The 22686-nt window shown below is 37.3% G+C and overlaps 1 protein-coding gene across 1 annotated transcript in view; it reads right to left on the minus strand.

Annotated features, from left to right (window-relative positions):
• The window catches only part of DNAH14 (dynein axonemal heavy chain 14), a 362094-nt gene that overhangs the window by 322581 nt on the left and 16827 nt on the right, over positions 1-22686 (minus strand). The window contains exons 5-10 of the mRNA XM_064276952.1: positions 18074-18232; positions 16742-16854; positions 13438-13500; positions 10915-11059; positions 8657-8788; positions 1503-1753 (exon numbers count right to left, since the gene is read on the minus strand). Of these exons, the coding sequence (XP_064133022.1) occupies positions 1503-1753; positions 8657-8788; positions 10915-11059; positions 13438-13500; positions 16742-16854; positions 18074-18232 (863 nt within the window). The remainder of the gene's footprint in view (positions 1-1502; positions 1754-8656; positions 8789-10914; positions 11060-13437; positions 13501-16741; positions 16855-18073; positions 18233-22686) is intronic.

Genomic DNA, 22686 nt, shown 5'->3' on the forward strand with positions numbered 1-22686 from the left:
TGGAGAGTCCAGAAACAAACCTGTATATCTACGGTCAATTGATTTCTGCTAAGTGTGCTAAATGCATCCAATAGGAAAGAAGGGTCTCTTTAATAAATGGTTCTAGATGCCTAGATTTCCACAGGCAAGAGAACAAATTTAAACCCGTATCTCTCACCATATACAAAAACTAACACGAAATGGATGAAAGACCTAAATGTAAAAACTAAAACCATAAAACACTTAGGAGAAAACATAGGGGAAATGCTTCAGGACCCAGTTCTTAACACTTAATTCTTAAACATGAGACCAAAAGCACAAGCAACCAAAGACAAAATAGATAAAAAGGACTTCATAAAATTATATACAGTGAAACCAGTGATAGCCAGAGCTCGATGGGATTGCCTTGTTTTTCCAGGTCTCACAAGTGTTCTGCCTTTGACAAGATGCAGTCTTACCACTTTTCTATCTCCTCTTTTACTGGAAAATACTTGAGTTTTTCTTCTCTGACAGGTTTCTGCCTTACATAGGTCCCAGCTTTTGCATTCATATATACATGTATATATATGTTATGGATCAAACTGTGTCCACCAAAAATGTATGTCAACTTGACTAGGCTATGACTCCCAGTATTGTGTGGTTGTCCACCATTTTGTGATCTGATGTGATTATCCCATGTGTCGTAAATTCTAACCCCTATGATGCTGATGAGGCAGGATTAGAGGCAGTTATGTAAATGAGGCAGGACACAATCTACAGGATTAGGTTGTATCTTGAGTCAGTCTCTTTTGAGGTATAAAAGAGAGGATCAAGCAGAGAGGAGAGGGACTCATACCACTAAGAAAGCAGAGCTGGGAGTGGGGTGTGTCCTTTGGACCCGGGTTCCCCCTGCTAAGAAACTCCTAGGCCCAGGGGAAGATTGAGATGACAAGGACCTTCCCCCAGAGCCGACAGAGAGAAAGGCTTCCCCTGAAGCTGGGACCTTGAATTTGCACTGCTACCTCCTAAACTCCTAAACTATTTAGAAAATACATTTGCTTGTTAAAGTCATTCACTTGTGGTATTTCTGTTGTAGCAGCACCGGCTGATAAAAAATAAATAATTTTTTTTTTTTTTTTTACTATAAATAATATCTGGGACACACATTAAAAAATTACTCATTGCTTACTTGAAATCAGGTTTTTTTTTTTTTACTTGAAATCCAAATTTCACAGACCATCTGATATTATATATGACAACCTACCTATGCACAATTTTGAAAAAAAAATTTTTTTCCTAAATTTTAAGGACAGTGTTAAGTAAAACATTAGCAAAAAAAAAAAAAAAAAAAACAACCACCAGGGTTTCCAAGTAAAACATTACCAAATAATAAATTTAGTTAATTGCAAAGATGAGTACAAATGACACTTTACTACAAGAAGAATTTCCAAATTCTGGCTTAAATTATTAGGTATTTCCTTCATAAGTGGCAATGTAAGCTTACGATTATAAATTCATTTTATTAAGTCCAAAGTGTGATTTACCTGATAAGATCTTCATTCTTTCCTTCCTCTGAAAATGGCATTCTAGCAGAGGCATTAAATAAATCCAAAAGTAGCATGACTGCAGTGTTCATAAGTTGACGGATGAGTTCTTGAAATATGCAGTCAACCAGCATCAGAAACCTGAAAATTGTTTCTAATAAGCGTCGATATTGAGGCAGTTTGAAATGTGTTGTGTCATAATCAGAGAGGCCTGACTCAAAGTATTTTTTTAAATCTTCCTTTTCTGCCACCTACAATTTAATAAACAATTGAGAAACAAGTGTTTATTTCCTATGTTCGTACAGCATGAATTTCAGTTTATAGTATTTTTATAGCCTGGAAAACGCGCTGGAAGTATACTTTCATCAACAACTTTCATTAAAACTTTACCTCATGCTTACACTACTTTCAAACAGCAGGCAAAAAAAAAAAAAAACCAACTCATGTGTGCTCAAGTCTATAAAGCTTAGTCTCACTTAGAGGCAGCTAACTCAAGTGTATGGAAGTGAAACAAGGAAGTTGTAAAGGATAGCCACATGTTCCTCCATAAAGAGACCTTTCTCAAATACAGAGTCATCAATGAGGAAGAGTCAAGTCTATATACAGGGTTTCCTAAAACCAGTCCAATGCTGTCTTTATGGTAGGCTATAGCAATTTGACTTTTTAAAACACATATGTGCTACAAAATACAAAATTAAAAATGCAAGTCAATTAAATCTGATGTTACAGCTTTATTTTTTAAAGAATATAATGACAGGGAGAAAAATGTAGAACAAAGCTCAAATTTCTTAAACAGTCCAGACTTACTGTATAGGGTCGGTATGAGTTGGAATTGACTCAACAGAAACAAGTTTTTTGGTTTTACTGGACTGGTAGAGACTAGAGGATCCTCTAAGACTACTGCCTCAAGATACCCTTTAAATTTGGAACTGAATCTACTCCCAGAGGTTGGTCACCTTTCAACCAAATAATAGACTGGCTCATAAAATAAGCAATATCACCCATGAGTACTGTTTTCCTTTAAATAATCAACTATATGAGACAAATGGTCATATTTGGCCTAAAGCAAATACATGAAGGCAAGGGGGGCAGGGAAGCTAGATTAATGCAAGCAGGACAACTAGAATGGAAACAATGACACATTGTGAAAAATATAACCAATGTCACTGAAGAATGTTTGTAAAAAATGTTAAAAGGGAATCTAATATGCTGTGTAAACTTTCACCAAAAATACAATAAAATAATAAAAAATAAGATTTAACACTAAAAAAAAAAAAAAAAAAAGACATCTCCTAAAATGATTAACATAAGAAGTTACTGGAGAATGGCAAGTTTTGACAAAAAATATAGAGTGGCATCAGTACTATTAGTATCTCCAAACATTTCTAAATTGTGCTCCTAAAAATAATCCTGAAGTTACTCAATATGGTTCATTTTATGAACCTTGGAATTTTAAAAAGTGTTCCCAATTTTTATTGAATTTATTTGTTCATGTTTTCAAATTTTTTGCCCCATATTTGGAAAATATGGTCTTGGTAATAGAAACAATGCCAGAGATCAAATGATAGAATTTTGCAAGACCAACTATTTCTTCACTGCAAAAACCTTCTTTCACCAACATAAACGGCGACTATACTCATGGACCTCATCAGACAGAAAACACAGAAATGAAATTGACTACATCTGTGGAAAGAGACGATGGAAAAGCTCAATATCATCAGAACAAGGCCAGGGGCCAACTGTGGAACACACCATCAGTTGCTCATATGAAACTTCAAGCTGAAACTGAGGAAAATCAGAGCAAGTCCATGAGAGCCAAAATATGACCTTGAGTATATCCCACCTGAACTGAGAGACCATTTGAAGAATAGATTTGATGCACTGAACACTAGTGACTGAAGAACAGACGAGTTGTAAAATGGCATCAAGGACATCATACATGAAGAAAGCAAGAGGTCATGGGAAAGACAGGAAAGAAAGAAAAGACCAAGATGGATGTCAGAGGAGACTCTGAAACTTGCTCTCGAACATTGAGCAGCTAAAGCAAAAGGAAGAATTGATGAGGTAAAAGAACTGAAGATTTCAAAGGGTGGCTCGAGAAGACAAAGTTAAGTATTATAATGCCATGTGCAAAGAGCTGGAAGTGGAAAACCAAAAGGGAAGAACACGCTCGGTGTTTCTTAAGCTGAAAGAACTAAAGAAAAAATTCAAGCCTCGAGTTGCAATAATGAAAGATTCTACCTGGAAAATATTAAACAACGCAGGGAGCATCAAAAGAAGACAGAAGGAATACACAGAGTCATTATACCAAAAAGAATTAGTCAATGTTCGACCATTTCGAGAGGTGGCATATGATCGGGAACTGAAGGTACTGAAGGAAGAAGTCTAAGCTGCTTTGAAGGCACTGGCGAAAAACAAGGCTCCAAGAATTGATGGAATATCAATTGAGATGTTTCAACAAACAGATGCAGCGCTGGAAGTGCTCACTCATCTATGCCAAGAAATATGGAAGGCAGCTTCCTGGCCAACTGACTGGAAGAGATCCATATTTATGCCTATTTCCCAGAAAGGTGATCCAACCAAATGTGGAAATTATGGAACAGTACCATTAATATCACAGGCAAGCAAAATTTTGCTGAAGATCATTCAAAAACGGCTACAGCAGTATATTGACAGTGAACTGTCAGAAATTCAGGCCGGTTTCAGGAGAGGACGTGGATCCTGGCTGAAAGCAGAGAATACCAGAAGGATCTTTACCTGTGTTTTATTGACTGTGCAAAGGCATTCCACTGTGTGGATCATAACAAATTATGGATAACATTTCAAAGAATGGGAATTCTGGAACACTTAACTGTGCTCATGAGGAACCTTTACATAGATCAAAAGGCGGTTGTTCGGACAGAACGAGGGGATACTGATTGGATTAAAGTCAGGAAAGGTGTGCATCAGGGTTGTATTCTTTCACCATACCTATTCAATCTGTATGCTGAGCAAATAATCCAAGAAGCTGGACTATATGAAGAACGGGGCATCAGGATTGGAGGAAGATTAACAACCTGCGTTATGCAGATGACACAACCTTGCTTGCTGAAAGTGAAGAGGACTTGAAGCATTTACTAATGAGGGTCAAAGACCACAGCCTTCAGTATGGATTGCTCCTCAACATAAAGAAAACAAAAATCCTCCCAACTGGACCAATGAGCAACATCATGATAAATGGAGAAACGATTGAAGTTGTCAAGGATTTCATTTACTTGGATCCATAATCAACAGCCATGGAAACAGCAGTCAAGAAATCAAAAGACACATTGCATTGGGTAAATCTGCTGCAAAGGACCTCTTTAAAGTGTTGAAGAGCAAAGATGTCACCTTGAAGACTAGGGTGCACCTGACCCAAGCCATGGTATTTTCAATTGCATCATATGCATGTGAAAGCTGGACAATGAATAAGGAAGACTGAAGAAGAATTGATGCCTTTGAATTGTGGTGTTGGCAAAGAATACTGAATATGCAATGGACTGCCAAAAGAACGAACAAATCTGTCTTGGAAGAAGTACAACCAGAACACTCCTCAGAAGCAAGGATGGCAAGACTGCGTCTTACATACTTTGGACACGTTGTCAGGGGGAATCAGTCCCTGGAGAAGGACATCATGCGTGGCAGAGTACAGGGTTGGCGGAAAAGAGGAAGACCCTCAACGAGGTGGATTGACACAGTAGCTGCAACAACGAGCTCAAGCATAACAACGATTGTAAGGATGGCGCAGGACCAGGTGGTGTTTCGTTCTGTTGTGCATAGGGTTGCTATGAGTCGGAACCGACTCACCAGCACCTAACAGCAACAACAACAGTCATCCTTTTCAACTTGCAGTCTAATTTTTAAAAAACATTATTTTATTAGGGTCCTCGTCATCTAGTGCTGCTGTAACAGAAATACAAGTGGATGGCTTTAACAAAGAGAAGTTTATCCTCTCACATTCCAGTACATTAGAAGTCCAAATTCAGGGTACTGGCTCCAGGGAAGAGCTTTCTCTCTCTGTCAGCTCTGGACAATGGTCCTTGTGATGCGTTAGTCTTCCAGTGGTCTGGGAGCATCTCAGCGCAGGAACCTCAGGTCCAAAGGATGCGCTCTGTTCCCAGCACTGCTTTCTTGGTGGTATGAGGTCCCCACATCTCTGCTTGCTTCCCTTTCCTTTTTATCTCTTGAGAGATAAAAGGTAGTGCAGGCCACAGCCCACAGAAACTCCCCTTACATTTGATCAGGGATGTGACCTGGGTAAGGGTGGTGTTACAATTCCACCCTAAACCTTTTTAACGTAAAATTACGATCACAAAATGGAAGACAACCACACAATGGTGGAAATCAAGGCTCAGACAAATTGATACACACATTTTTGGGGGGACACAATTCATCCACGACATTTAGTTTTCATGCTGCCTTTCTTCATGTTTCATTTTATTTGTTTTAAAAAAAATTAATTTGGTCAGTTTGCCAATTTTGCAAATTATTTCCAGTACTAGCTGACTCTCTCGTTTTATCAATATAATGCTATTCTTTATTGATAGGACAGTTGCTTGAAGAACTGGGCTAAAAAAAGGCAAGATGATTTCTATACTAATTATGGGATCTGTCACACTGGACCTGCCAACTAGAATACTAGCTTTATTAAAAACAGGGTGCAATAAATTTTCCCTGATACTACTCATGATACCGTTGCTTCTTTAGACAGCTGCCTGAAGGACAAAGTCATCTGCCTAAGCCTGAATTCAAAGCCCTTTCTAATCAACTGTACACACCTTTCCTGGTTTATCTTGGAGCCCTGGTAGCACTGTGGTTAAAAGCTTGGGTGCTAACTGAAAGGTTCGCAGTTCGAACCCACCAGGCTCCTTGGAAACCCTATAGGGCAGTTCTACTTTGTCTTATAGGGTCACTGTGAGTCAGAATTGACCCAACGGCAACAGGTTTGGTTTGGTTAGCCTCTCATGCAAACCATCTCTTTGAGGGCAAGGGGATCCATGGTTTCCAGGAGTGGCCACGTGATTTGAAAACTTTAAGTGCATAATGCATGGATTTTTTTTTGATGATAAAATGGTGAGGCAGGGTCTATTAACTATATGAAATTTGGATTTTTAGCACTGGTACCAAGAAACCTTAAATAGCTTAATAACTGTATTAGCACAAAAGTATACAATGACATCCTGGTCTTTTTAATGAATGTTGGTGAGGTAGATGAAGATTACGGCACTTAACATGTTAACCTGTTCTCTATCATCACAGGGTATATTTTGGGTCTGGTATATCTCAATTCTGACTCCAGTTTTATATCACTGATGGTGGCGCCTGGTTTCTATTACACCAGTTTTATAACTTTGGTGTATTTTTCCAGAGCAAGGCAGTCCCAAACACTGCCCAGAAGTTTCTCAACCTCTTTGCACCTCAGATTTGCTTGAGGAGCTTTTATAGTGCTGCCTGGGTTCTGGCCTCAGAAATTCTGATGTAATTGGTACAGGGTAGGTCCCAAGCTTCAATTTTTATTAAAAGCCTCCTTGGGTGGCTCCAGTGTGCAGCCTAGCAGAGAACTGCTAGTCTAGATTTTGGCCAAAGTAATCAGACATTTCTGGGCAGTTTCAAAAATTTGTGTATTCATTTCCAAATTTTATGTATGCTGAATCTTCCTGGGAAGTCAAATTAATGGGAAAGATGTTTAATAACTACTTTTCTTAAAGGGTGCAGCCATTGCAACAAAGCCTGGTTCATATTTACTGAAATCTGTGAACTGCTTTTGAAATTGTGATTTTATTTCCAACAAATAGCTCTAAAGTTCCCTAAGATCTGATTCCACTGTACTCAGGGAAATTTTCAGTGAGAAACAAATGCAGTCCAGGTACACTGTGTTCAATTCATGTATCACGTTTGAGACTGCACACCAGACCTACTGAAACAGACACCTCTTGTTTTACCAAGGCTTGTAGGTGATTCTCTTGCCCTGTAAAGTTTGAGACCCGTGTTCTTGGCATTTAAGTACAAAATGTCTTAACAAAATAGCAGAGAAAATAGCAATGTTTTATAATGACAACTGTGGGTGAGATTTTACTTTGTTATCTATCTACCTCTTAGTCTGCTCTACCTCAGTGGGCTAAGTTACATTTTAGTCAATCCCCTTTTGATTTACACAATCCTTAACCAGATGTCCTCTGAGCTTTTCTGCATATGACTGGGCTTGGGGAGATTAGGGGACTGTGGGGAATAGTATAGGGAATAAGAAGCTTTCAGACTCTGCAGATTTGGTTGGCATAAATCTCTGTACTTCATTTCTTTTCAAAAATTAAAGTCCTAATGTCACTTCTACTCAGTATCTATCAAAAGTTGCCTTCGTAAAAACAGTATTTGAAAATTGTTTGAGGGAGATCTAGTCCATCTATTTTTCCAGAGAGCAGCAAATATCCACCTGGACGCAGCCAGAAGGGGCAGCAGATCCATAACTAGATAACACTGCATCACTCTCTTATCAAACTGAGTCTGCTTAATTATGCTTTCATGTATTCGCATTTCCTAAACGGGACCGATTCTGACTCATAGTGACCCTACAGGACAGGGTAGAACTGCCCCAGAGTTTCCAAGGAGCACCTGGTGTATTTGAACTGCCGACCTTTTGGTTAGCAGCTGTAGCACTTAACCACTACGCCAACGGAGTTTCCCCTATATGGGACAGCTATATAAAATAGTCTTGTGGGACAAGTCACAGCAGACCAGATAAGAATGCTTTGAAGACATTATTCATTATATTACTGAATCCTCTTTATAAAATTCTCAGGGAAATTTCGTCTCGTCTATTTACGCTTCTCCTGAGCCATGGGCTTTTCTTTGTCTTATGAATATTGTGAACTTTGTAATGAATTGCATTTTCCCTTACATGCATCTCGAAGGTAGACACACACACGTAAACACACACACAGAGCTTTGCATTTTTACACAGCACTTGGAAAAGTTCTTGCACCTAGTAAACATACAATACTAGTAGGTTGGTTATTTAGCCACCTTTGTCTCTCTACCTGCCCATTTCTGACCTTCTTCCAGAAATGCAATTTGGAGCAACTCCTTCAGTCAGTACGTAGCAGCCTCGATAAATAGAGAGGATATGATTGAAGAATTACCTTTAGAATTGTACTTTTCATCTTCGAAATTGCTTTATCCCGGATATCCTCTAGCTGTTTCAATGCCCGCGCAGCTTGCTGTAATTGTTCTTCACAAAATTCATCTAGAGAATATGTACGAGACCTATCCAGCTAATTAAATGATAGTAAAGGTTGAGTGGTGAAAAGTCAAAAGGTAAAAATATATATATATATAAAAAAAGATAAACTGTTGTGGTCATCTTTTTCACGTCATAAAGAAGAGCATATCTTATACTTCCTTCTTTATGTACTTTATGATTTATATACTATATGCCTTATACGCTCTTCAGATTTAAACATCCAGTTAAACCTAGCTAAATCTTGATAAAAAGACAGAAATGTACATTATTATTTGAATCATAAATAAGATCAATCCAAAGCAGAAAAATTCAAGAATTGAGGTATTTTAGAAATATCCATGAACCCAAGGGAACCACCAGTCCCAGGAATTACAGTTCCACTGGTCTCTTGGAAGTCCCAATTATTTGTAAACTTAAAAGTATGAACATTAAATGCGGTTTAACGGTCTAAAATAAAATAATTCAAATGAAGTAAATTCTACTCTGGATTTATTCAGAATTCAGCAAGAAGAAATCTGTCTGGTAATACAGAAACTGAACATTTGATCCGTTCTTCTACATCTAATCATTCTTTCCTTCAGTATTTTTCTCTTTTCCCTACACCATGTTAATTCTCTTGCCAAAATAAATTTTCATCAGTAAATACGCAGGCATCTTTATCCTCATTTATATTGTAAAATTTACAAATGTTATGTTTCCAAAAATGAAAAAAGATTAAAAAGTACTGCTCTAGCCTTAAGTTTTTGAATTTAATCTTTTATTTTTTTTTTCTTCTAGTCCCATCTCTGGTTACCAAGTCCTAATTTTTCCAAGTAAACTATGTTTCAAAAATATCCCCTCCTTTTTGATCTCACAGCCAGCATCCTAACTGAAGTCCTTATTGCTTGTTGTTGTTGTTAGGTGCCGGCGAGTGGGTTCCGACTCATAGCGACCCTATGCACAACAGAATGAAACACTGCCCAGTCTTGCGCCATCCTTACAATTGTTGTTATGCTCGAGCTCATTGTAGCAGCCACTGTGTCAATCCACCTTGTTGAGGGTCTTCCCCTTTTCCGCTGACCCTGTACTCTGCCAAGCATGATGTCCTTCTCCAGGGACTGATCCCTCCTGACAACATGTCCAAAGTATGTAAGACACAGTCTCGCCATCCTTGCCTCTAAGGAGCATTCTGGCTGCACTTCTCCAAGACAGATTTGTTCGTTCTTTTGGCAGTCCATGGTATATTTAACATTCTTTAACAACACCACAATCCAAAGGCATCAACTCTTCTTCAGTCTTCCTTACTCATTGTCCGGCTTTTACGTGCACATGATGTGATTGAAAATACCATGGCTTGGGTCAGGTGTACCTTCGTCTTCAGGGTGACATCTTCGCTCTTCAACATTTTGAAGAGGTCCTTTGCAGCAGATTTACCCAATGCAATGCGTCTTTTGATTTCTTGACTGCTGCTTCCATGGCTGTTGATTGTGGATCCAAGTAAAATGAAATCCTTGACAACTTCAATCTTTTCTCCATGTATCATGATGTTGCTCATTTGTCCAGCTGTGAGGATTTTGCTTATGCCTGCATTATTCCAATACTGTATTATTTGACTTCTTTAACCCGTGTATCTTCCCACTTTCAAATTTTCCCACAAATCAGTATCACATTAATTTTCCTAAAATAACATGTTCAGAAAGTTTCAATAGTTGTTCTAAAAGAGTAGTTCTCAATACAGTACAGTGCTCTGTATTGGAACCATCTGAGGGACTTGTTAAAAATGTAGATTACCAGTATGGCTCTCTGCACCTCCCCAAGGGGTGAGATACGAAAATCTACATTTCTATTAAGCATCCAAAATACTACCCAATAGAACAAAATTCACTTTTGAATATGAAACATGATGAAAAATCCCAACTCTGTCTATAGTTGGTTCTGTGCCTTGAATAAATCACAGTCTTTCTAGGACTCAGTTTTGTCATTTGAAAATTTACTAGTGAAGGAAATCATGCCATTTGGAGATCTTTTTGAATATTACCCATCCATAGTGATGGTTTACTTACAGATCATAAATCTGTATTCCTTTGATTCAAAACTCCATTTCTTCTAGTTTCTGTACACCAGTCTTTATAAAGATTATACCAATCTTTATTAGTATAGTAGTATACTTGCACCCACCTTTACAAGGTATATGGCAGATGGATTATCTTCATGTCCATTATCTTTTTTGAGGTTAACTGCATCTTCACAAAGTCCTCTGATATAAAGCAAACAGCCTAGAAATGACTCATCAGCCCAAAAAAGATGGCGGCACAAAAATGACCTGAAAGTTAAAAATTTTTTCATGGACTTCTCTCTCATTCAAAATGAATGAAATTAATTTAGAGGTAACTAGGATAATTTACTTCATATGCCTATATTTAAAATATACATCTACCACATTTTAAATTACATTAATAAAGATTTGTACACATTAGGAGTTTATTGCTGATTATGCTGTAGGCAAGGTTGTGGGTACTGGGTGTGTTAAGTCAAAATGAAATCAGAGAGGGGAACAAATGATGATGTTGTTCTGTTACACCACAGAGTTCTAATAATTTTTAGATATTAGGCAGTGATATCCAAAGAGAATTATAAAAACAATTTTCTCTACCTTTTCCTCAATTACAGGAAAAAAGTCAATAGGTTAGGACAGTGGCCAAGGGACCATTTGGAAAATGTTTCTTAAATTTTCCAACCACTTATATCCTAAAGTAGAAAAGATGGGACCTTTTTTTTTCTCTTCCTCTTTCTACTGGTCCATTAACGGTCACAGAGGTGACTCAAACCATGGTTAACAAAAGCGGAAAGAAAAGAATGGGTGGAGAGAAGACCATATTGAAAGACAAGGCTCTTTGAAAGCTGGATCAAGAAAAACAAAGTGTGTGAAGAGGAGCCGTCTGCCCTTCATTGATCCCTTGTGGGGTGATTGATTTTTCAGGATTATCAAGCTCATAATATACAAAAAAAAAAAAAATGATTAAAAATTAGCTCTTCCCTGTCTTTCCATTTTATAGGTAAGAGCTTTATACACCATGAAGCTGGTGAAACTTAATTTCTTGGAGGGTTTTCATGGCTCCTCCCAAAGCCCTGTGTTATTTATCTTAAAGAAGGCCTCCTCACATAACATGAAAGCTTATCATGGTGTGCAGAAGAATTTGTTCACTGACACTCCTCCAGGTATCTGGTACAGGGAGGGGGAGATCGTGCTAAAGACTAGTGGTACATCCTGGAAAGAGAAACGTCACAAAAAAAGCAAAATCAGTCTTGGTATTTATTAACAAGAGGGTGACATCAAAACTCAGGTAGTAATGAACTCATATTACTCAGCACCATTTAAGTTGTCTTAGACAACTGTATTCAATTTTAGTTTTCATATTTTAACACAGATACAAAGAAACTTGGGAGGGTGCATCATAAAAATAATTATATGGAAATTTCCATATGCACATAATAGTGAGATTTGATACTCACTCTGGAAAAAAGTTTGGTAGTTTCTTAAAAACCTGAACATGCAACCACCACATGACTCAGCAATTATACTCTTGGGCATTTACCCCAGAAAAATGAAAAGTTATGTTCACACAAAAACCTTTACACAAATGTTTATATCAGCTTTATTGTTGTTGTTGTTAGGTGCCATGAAGTTGGTTCTAACTCACGGCAACCCTGTGTACAACAGAATGAAATACTGCCTGGTCCTACACCATCCTCACATCATTGCTATGCTTGAGTCCATTGCTGTAGCCACTGTGTCAACCCATTTAGTTAAGGGTCTTCCTTTCTTTCACTGACTTACTCTACCAAGCATGATGTCCTTTATTAGTAATAGCCCAAAACTGGAAAACACCCTGGTATCCTTCAACAGGTAAATGATTAAAAACTGTGTTATAAGCATACTATGGAATACTACTCAGCAATAAAAAGGAACAAACTATTGATACATGCAACAATCTGGATGAATTGCCAGGGGTTACGCTAAGTGTAAAGAGCCAATCCCAAAGGTTACATATTATATGGTTCCATTTACATAATATTCTTGAAATGACAAAATTATAGAAATGGAGGATAGATTAGTGGTTGCCAGGGATTAAGGAGGGGGTGGGGACAGAAGGGAAGTGGGTATGGCTATAAAAGTGCAACATGAGGGATCCCGTGGGGATGGAAATGTTCTGTATTTTGACTACATCAATGTCAATATCCAGGGTGTGATACTGTACTGTACTTTTACAAGGTGTTCCCTTTAGGGGAAACTAGGTATAGACTCAAGGAATCTCTGTATCATTTCTTACAGCTACATGTACAACTATATCAAAATAAATACTGAAAAAGATGGCTCCTGGAGACCCTACAAAATAGGATTAACTGTCATGGATTTTGGATGATTTAATCATTCTTCTTCTTAGAGGATAAAAGTTATATCAAATGACCAATAGAACTCATCAAGGTTCTGCCTACCACTGGTTTCTTCAAATCATAGAATGGTATATTTGGAAATATACTAAGTATTTCGTGATCTTTAAAAAAAATTAAGATGGGTTAAATTTAATCATAAGGCAATGAAATGTGACTTTCCAATCACTGAATTAAATATATAACTGCTTGCACCCTACATTTTTAAAATTTTGAAATTTTATAAGTATATTGCATATCAAGACTTACCTGCTCTTCTCTGTCTTAATTCTTTTAACATTAATTTTCCAGGTAACAAATGCTTTATTAATTCTGAAAAGAAAAACACTTCTTACATTCTAGATTCATAAACCATGTATTTATGTGGAATACATTTAGTAAAGGCTTAGGAATATTAGAAAATTATCTAGAATATGCTTCATTCATCCTGAATTATCTAAAAGAAAGTACTAAAAAGGCATGTAACTTTTCTCCCAAACTGTCAACAGAATGTAGAACAAAAGGTAAACATTAATAAAAGTCATTATAATTCTGATAGATGCACAATTCATTTAGCTGTAACAGTCCAATAAATATAAATCATTATTTTCCTTTTATAAAAAACCAAAACCAAATCCATTGCTGTCAAGTTGATTCCCACTCAGCACCCTATAGGACAAAGCAGAACTGCCCCACAGGGTTTCCAAGGAGCACCTGGGGGATTCAAACTGCCAACCTTTTGGTTAGCAGCCATAGCTCTTAACCATATGCCACCAGGGTTTCCTTTCCTTTTACAGTACAGTAAAACCTGCAAAAGCCAGAACATGTGTTGGGCAAAAACCTCACAGAAAAGGAAAACTCGAGTATTTTCCACTAAAACGAGTGATAGAAAAGTGGTAAGATCGCATCCCGTCAAAGGCAGAAATCTTGTGAGACCTGGAAAAACAAGGCAGTCCTATCAAGTTCTGGCTCTCACAGGTTCCGAATACATGTATTCACTTGTTGTTGTTGTTACTGTTATTGTTAGGTGCTCCTGAGTCAGTTCTGACTCACAGCAACCCCACGTACGACAGAATGAAACACTGCCCAGTCCTGCGCCATCCTCACAATCATTGCTGTGCTTGAGCCCATAGTTGCAGTCACTGTGTCAATCCATCTCGTTAAGAGTCTTCCTCTTCTTTGTTGACCCTATTCTTTACCAAGCATGAAGTCCTTCTCCAGGGACTGGTCCCTCCTGATAACACGGCCAATGTACATGAGATGAAGTCTCACCATCCTCAGTTTTAAAGAGCATTCTGGCTGTACTTCTTCCAAGACAGATTGGTTCATTCTTCTGGCAGTCCGTGGTATATCCAACATTCTTTGCCAACACCATAATTCAAAGGCATCTATTCTTTTTCAGTCTTTCTTATTCATTGTTCAGCTTTTGCATGCATATGAACTAAAACCAAACCTGTTGCCGTCGAGTTGATTCTGACTTATAGTGAACCCTATAGGACAGAGCAGAACTGCTCCATAGGGTTTTCAGGGAGCAGCTGGTAGATCTGAACTGCCGAACTTCTGGTTAGCCGCTGAGCTCTTAACCACTGTGTCAGCATATGAGCTGATTGAAAATACCATGGCTTGGTTCAGGTGCACCTTAGTCACCTGACATCTTTGTTTTTTAACACACAACATCTTTGGTTTTTAAGAAAGAGGTCCTCTGCAGCAGGTTTGCCCAATGCAATACATAGTTTGATTTTCTGACTGCTGCTTCCATGGGTGTTGACTGTGGATTCAAGTAAAATGAACCCGTGACAATGACAATATTTCTCCATTTATCATGATGTTGCTTATTGGTCCAGTTGTGAGGATTTTTTGTTTTCTCTATGTTGAGATGTAATCCATACTGAAGTTTGTAGTCTTCAATCTTCATCAGTAAGTGCTTCAAGTTCTCTTTGCTTTCAGCAAGCAAGGTTGTGTCATCTGTGTATAACAAGTTGTTAATGAGTCTTTCTGCAATCCTGATATACTCGCCTACTACTTTCAAAAGAAACTCATTTCAAGAAGGGTCAAGATCAATTTCAGTGATAATGAAAACATACATTAATAAGAAATGTTTGCACAGAGGTAAGTAAAAAATAAAAATATGTAATTTTGATCTTATTTAATATATTAAAAATAAATTTTTTTTTGTAATTTAAAAAACTCAAAGATAAAATCAAGAAATGCACTTGTGAGAACCTACCTGAAGAGGAATTGAAAAGTTTCATCGACAACTTTAATACATGAAATAGACATGTTCAACTCTCTCTACAAATCCCTCTCAACTCCTCTAAGTGAATATTGCTTCATGCTTTATACTAATTTAGTGCTATATCACAATCTCTCACTCAGTACCCTTTCCATCTTGAGGAAAACAACTACATTTAAATAAATACTGAGATGTGATAATTGTTTGCCAAAGGGAGATTCCTTACTTAACGGTCTGTGTGGAGGGAGGAATGGTGAGGACAGGAGTGTCCCAAAGGCCAACCAGCCAGTTTTAGTGGTGACATAGACTGATTTTGAATCAAAGAAAACCAAAAGAGGCCTGGAGCCATCCAAGCAGTTCCAAGAGTGTCCCATGATGTCCTTATTCAAAGAGACATGCCTGAGGCCTTAGAAATCAGAAATGTCTCAAACAAATCTAGTAATCTGACTTAAAATCAAGCTCCAATTTGGCATTCCAAATAAGTAGCTATTCCACTTTAATCTAGATTCATTGAGTCATGGTAGCTCAAGATCCTAGAAGATCTTGAACTTTGCCAGGATCTAAAAACTCTGAAGAATCACAGGGGAGTCCAATGACAGTGTGAAGTGTATCTGCACCAGGCCACAGAAACTAACACTCCAGAAAGCTGATTAGGCAAAAAATTATTATTTATCTCTTTTTGTAGTCTCCAGCACCAGGTCACAAGAAAAGACAGGCATTAGAAGGGAAACAAACAAATTATCAAACTAGATACAAACACTAAAAGCGTAACAGTTTGGGACTATTTGTGAAGGATCAAAGTGTCCAAGGAATAATGATGTAATGCAATATAATGTAGAACTAGGCACATTTTTCAATGATCTTGAATTGACAAATTCCCCCAATCTCCCTTATGCTGTCTTATTTTTCTTCATAATATTAAATCTTTGCCTGACATTTTACATATGTATGTGTTTATTATCTGTTTCACCCATGATAATACAGGTTCTTTGAGAGCAGAGAAATTGTTTGGTTTGATCAACATAGTATACCCATCATCTAGAATAACACTTTTTCATAGCAGACCCTAAGAAAACATTCATTTAATGAATAAATAAATGCATAAAAAACACAAGGTAAGATAAATATATTCCATTTAAGTTTGCTTGAGAATAAAGTATCTTTTTTTATAATATTACCCAAAATGGCTAAAATTAAGAGTTTTAACTTAAATAGGTAAGCTTCCTTTGACCTAAAAAAATTTTTACAGAATAGTCCACTTCCTCTATAATTTCCTATAAATATGACTATCCCAGAAGTTGCTTTTCCAAACTACAAATAAATGGTTTTTCTTCATCTCACCGGAAATTGAGGAATATTTTGAAAGTCTGTAGTAAGTAGTAACATTTTCTTTCCATTAGCCATTCCACAATAGGTAAGAGTTCTACTTCTTCTGTATCACCTACTTTAGTAACCTGCAAATACAAAGCACAAAGCCTTATTTTTAAAGAAATATGTGCTGTTTTTAAGAAAGCCTATATTTGGCTCATCACCTACTTTAGTAACCTGCAAATACAAAGCACAAAGCCTTATTTTTAAAGAAATATGTGCTGTTTTTAAGAAAGCCTATATTTGGCTCATAACTACTACCTTTATAATTAAGTTTTTTCTAGATCTGAACCCCCAGCCACTTCATTTACACACAAGCTTGATTTCCCTTCATACACCACTTCTATACTTGCTTTTTTCTAACACTCTTTCTTGTGCTCCAACAGAGAAAAAAAAGAGACTTCTTTCTCACTTTGGGATACTTTACACTGAATTTTCATATTTTCTAAAAAAGTAATATTTTGGAACTCAGTGTTAACTACAGGGCTGTGGTAGTCACCAAACTCCTACCCAGACATTCACAAACTACATGCCCTTCATCAAGGAATTCTCTCTCTCTTCCCAAGGACCCCTCTTCCCCATTTGAATGTTAATATTTTTGTGAAATTTCTTCCAGAAATAAAAATGCTTATATCAGCACATATGTATCTATATGTACTTTTTTTTATTACTTTGATGCTTCCTTTTTCATTTAATATTTCAGATTAGAGATATTCCCATATCTGCAAATACTGATCTACTTCACATAGATGTGATCCTCCCCTTGCATATTTAGAGTGTGGTTGGGAGGCTAGGACAGCAGAATCAGGCAGACAAACCTTAAATAAATGATCAAACAAAGAACTATACAATTACAACTCGTGATTGTATCAAGGTGCTATGTAAGAGTACAGGAAGGGGATTTCTCCCACTGAAAATAAAGTTTCTGACAACTTCTGCCAATAAAGAACACGTTATTATTATTACCATTATGATTGTTACAGGTTCTGTTATGTCAGTAAATGTCTGCTACCGTCCTTAAAAGAAAATGACACCAAATATTAATAAAGTATTTAAGAGGTGAAAAGTTTTCTTAAAAGTTGAATCCTCAAACCTAAAAATCTAAAAAGAAGAAAGATATGCCACTATCAAATAACTTTCTCTTAAGAAGGTTCTTAAACACAAACAGAATTCAGTTCATTGTTGAATAAATTGCTCCACGAATCACCAGGTGTGTCTGAAACATGCAGAGAAATGTATTCTATTAAATTTTCATTGGAAAATCTTTTTTCTATTATGATTCTGAAAGCTGAAAACATCCATTACTATTACCTTGGAAATAAATGAAGCAGTAATAACCCAAAATTCTTTGCAATGTCTGGCTCTGTGAGCAGAGACCGCCTGAAGATCATACGGATTGTAAAGAACTTTGGGGTTACTCCGAGGAAGGCAGTACACATATTCTCCATCATCTCTCAAAGGTTCCTGAGGTTTAAAAAAAAAAAAAATTTACTCATTAATTTCACTAAGTTAACTAGTAAAATGGCCAAACACGTTACTAACTAAATTGAAACAATTTTAATATAGATTGAATATAAAAACAATATCATCAAAGTTAACTGTATCTAATCAAAGCTCAATAAAATCAATCTCAAAAGATTTAATATTTAATTTTCATTCTTAAATGTGTTGATGAAACATTCATGAAAATTTATCTATATGCTTATTTAATTAACCCATGCTTGCTAACTCAAAGAACTTGACAACATACCTTTTACGTACATGTCATGTTGTTAATTCTTAGGTGCCGTTGAGTCGGTTCCGACTCACAGCAACCCTGTGTACCACAGAAGGAAACGTTGCCCAGTCCTGCAAAATCCTCACCACTGTTGTTATGCTTGAGCCCATTGTTGCAGCTACTGTGTTAATCCATCTCGTGGAGGGTCTTTCCCCTTTTTTGCTGACGAGTCACTTTACCAAGTATGATGTCCTTCTCTAGGGACTGGTCGGTCCCTCCTGATAACATGTCCAAAGTATGTGAGACCAAGTCTTATCGTCCTTGCTTCTTAGGGGCATTCTGGCTGTACTTTACCCAAGATGGATTTGTTCGTTTTTCTGGCAGTCCATGTTATATTCAATATTATTTGCCAACGCCATAATTCAAAGGCGTCAATTCTCCTTGGATCTTCCTTATTCATTGTCCAGCTTTTGAATGCATGTGGGCTAATCGAAAACACCATGGCTTGGGTCAGAAATACTTTAGTCCTTAAAGTGACATCTTTGCTTTTTAACACTTTAAAGAGGTGTTTTGCAGCTGACACGCCCAATGCAACGCATTGTGTGACTTCTTGACTACTGCTTCCATGCATTGATTGTGGATCTAAGTAAAATGAAATCCTTGACAACCTCAATCTTTTCTCTGTTTATCATGCTGTTGCTTATTGGTCCAGTCGTGAGGATTTTTGTTTCCTTTATGTTGAGGTATAATCCATAGTGAAAGCTGTAGTCTTTGATCTTCGTCAATAAGTGCTTCAAGTTCTCTTCAGTTTGAGCAAGCAAGGTTGCGTCATCTGCATGTGGCAGGTTGTTAATGAGTCTTTCTCCAGTCCTGATGCTGCATTCTTCATACAGTCCAGCTTCTCAAATTATTTGCTCAGCACACAGGTTGAATAGGTATGGTGAAAGGATACAACCCTGATGCACACCTTTCCTGATTTTAACCCACTCAGTATCCCCTTTTTCTGTTCAAATGACTGCCTCTTCGTCTATGTACAAGTTCCACATGAGCACAATTAAGTGTTCTGGAATTCCCATTCTCTGTAATGTTATCCATAATATGTTATGATCCACACAGTTGAATGCCTTTTGCATGGTCAATAAAACACAGGTAAGAATCTTTCTGGAATTCTCTGCTTTTTAGCCAAGATCCATCTGACATCAGCAATGATATCCCTCATTCCACGTCCTCTTCTGAATTCGGCTGGAATTTCTGGCAGTTACTTGTCAATATACTGCTGCAGCTGCTTTTGAATGATCTTCAGCAAAATTTTCCTCACATGTGATATTAATGATATTGTTTGATAATTTCTGCATCCTGTTGGGGCACTATTCTTTGGAATGGGCACAAATATGGATCTCTTCCATTCGGTTGGCCGGGTAGCTGTCTTCCAAATTTCTTGGCATAGAAAAGTGAGGCCTTCCAGTGCTGCATCCGTTTGTTGAAACATCTTAATTGGTATTTCGTCAATTCCTGGAGCCTTGTGTTTTTCGCCAATGCCTTCACTGCAGCTTGGACCTCTTCTATTGGTACCATCGGTTCTTGATCATATGCTACCTCCTGAAATGGTTGGACACCAACTAGTTCTTTTTGGTATACCAACTCTGTGTATTCTTTTCATCTTCTTTTGATGCTTCCCAAGTCGTTTAATATTAGCTCATCAAATTCTTCAATATTGCAACTCGAGGCTTGAATTTTCTCTTTAGTTCTTTCACCCTGAGAAATGTCGATCATATTCTTCCTTTTCAGTTTTCTAACTCTAGGTCTTTCTTTGCCCATGTCATTATAATACTTTGTCTTCTTGAGCCACTGTTTGAAATCTGCGCAGCTGTTTCACCCCACCGTTTCTTCCTTTTGCTTTAGCTACTAGACCTTCAAGAGCAAGTTTCAGAGTCTCTTCTGACATCCATTTTGGTCTTTTCTTTCTTTCCTGTCTTTTTAATGACCTCTTGCTTTCTTATGTATGATCTTTGATGTCATTCCACAACTCATCTGATCTTCTTCACTCATTAGTGTTTAATGAATCAAATCTGTTCTTCAGATGGTCTCTAAATTCAGGTGGAATATACTAAGATCATACTTTGGCTCTAGTGAACTTGTTCTAGTTTTCTTCAGCTTCATCTTGAACGTGCACATGAGCAATTGATGGTCTGCTCCACAGTTGGCCCTGGCCTTGTTCTGACTGATGATATTGTGCTTTTCCATTGTCTCTTTCCACAGATATAGTCCATTTGATTCCTGGGTATTCCATCTGAAGAGATCCACATATATAAAAAAAAAAATAGTCGCTGTTTATGTTTGAGAAAAAAGGTATTTGCAGTGAAGAAGTCGTTGGTCTTGCAAAATTCTATCATGCAATCTCCAGAGTTGTTTCTATCACTAAGGCCATATTTTCCAACTACTGTCCCTTCTTCGGAAACCCTGGGGGCATTGTGGTTAAGACTTACGGCTGCTAACCAAAAGGTTGGCAGTTCAAATCCACCAGATGCTCCTTGGAAACTGCAAGTGGCAGTTCTACTCCGAGTGGAAATCGACTTGACAACAAAGGGTTTGGTTTTGGTTTTGTTCTTTCTTTTTTGTTTCCAACTTTTGCATTCCAATTACCAGGAATTATCAACGCATTTTGGTTACATGTTTGATTTTCAGACTACAGAAGTTAGTAAAAATTTTCCATTTCCTCAACACTGGAATTAGTGGTTGGTGGGTAAATTTGAATAATAGTTGCACTAACTGGTCTTCCTTATAGGCGCAGGGATATTATCCTATCACTAACAGCACTGTACTTCAGGATGGATCTCAAAATGTTCCTTTTGAAGATGAACGCAACACCATTCCTCTTTAATCTGTCATTCCTGGCATAGTAGACCATAGGATTCTTCAATTCAAGATGGCCAATACCAGTCCATTTCAGCTCACTAATGCCTAGGATATCGATGTTTATGTATTCCATTTCATTTTTTATGACTTCCAATTTTTCTAGATTCATACTTTGTATATTCCACTTCCCATTAATGGATGTCTGCAGCTGTTTCTTCTCCTTTTGAGTTGTGCCACATCAGCAAATGAAGGTCCTGAAAGCTTGACTTCATCCACGTCATTGAGGTCGACTCTATATTGAGGTGGCAGCTCTTCCCCAGTCATATCTTGAGTGCCTTCCAATCTGAGGGGTTCATCTTCCAGCACTATATCAGATAACTTTCTGTTCCTATTCATAAGGTTTTTACTGGCTAACTTTTTCAGAAGTAGACTGCCAGGTCCTTCTTCCTAGTCTGTTTTCCTCTGGAAGTTCAGTTGAAACCTGTCCACCACAGGTGACCCTCCTGGTATTTGAAATAGTGGTGGCATAGCTTCCAGCATCACTGCAACATGCAAGCCACCACAGTACGACAAACTGACAGACACGTGGGAATATGTGGAGATAAATACGTCGTGCATCTACTAAATTTGTCTGCCAACACCAGAATCATCTTGGTCACAGTAAATTTATCATTTATTATAATAATGATGGTTGTTTAGTATTATAATAACAATAGCTAATATTGTTAAGGAAGTAGTGGGTATTTTAATAAGCAGTAAGTGTTCCACATACACCATCTTCACAACCACTATAGAAGTTTCATCTCTTAAACTTTAATTTCTTAAATTTAAAGAGATTAACAGTCCATCCTTTTAATCTCATTAAACAGATGCTAAAATTAGTATGTGGAGAAGTTAGGTAAATTGAAAAAAGTCACACAGCCAGGGATTTGCAGAGTAGGGAGCTGAATACGAGTCTGACTCTAAATTCAAGTTTTCAGCTACTGCAATACACTGTAATGCCTCTCCCTCATTGACCTCACATTATTGCTGAGAACTCAGCTATTCCACACAAGAAAAAAATTGTAATTGAAATTTTATTCTTTTAGCTTTGAAACTTATAACCTTTACTAATGAAAATAGTTCTAAAACAATAAAAAGTAAAATGAAGTTTAATTTAATCTTTCCTGGTGATTAAATTTTATTATAAAAGAGCATTTAGTATTTGCTATTGTAGGATAGTTATACCCTCAGAAGCTACTGAATTGAGTAACTAAACAGTTCCCAATTATTATCGTTTGAAAATCTGGATCAAGTTTTACAGTCTTTTGGTTTTGTTTTTTGTCTCCTCTCTTGAAAGATTATT

This window comes from Loxodonta africana, chromosome 25, assembly GCF_030014295.1.
Source record: "Loxodonta africana isolate mLoxAfr1 chromosome 25, mLoxAfr1.hap2, whole genome shotgun sequence".
NCBI lineage: Eukaryota > Metazoa > Chordata > Mammalia > Proboscidea > Elephantidae > Loxodonta > Loxodonta africana.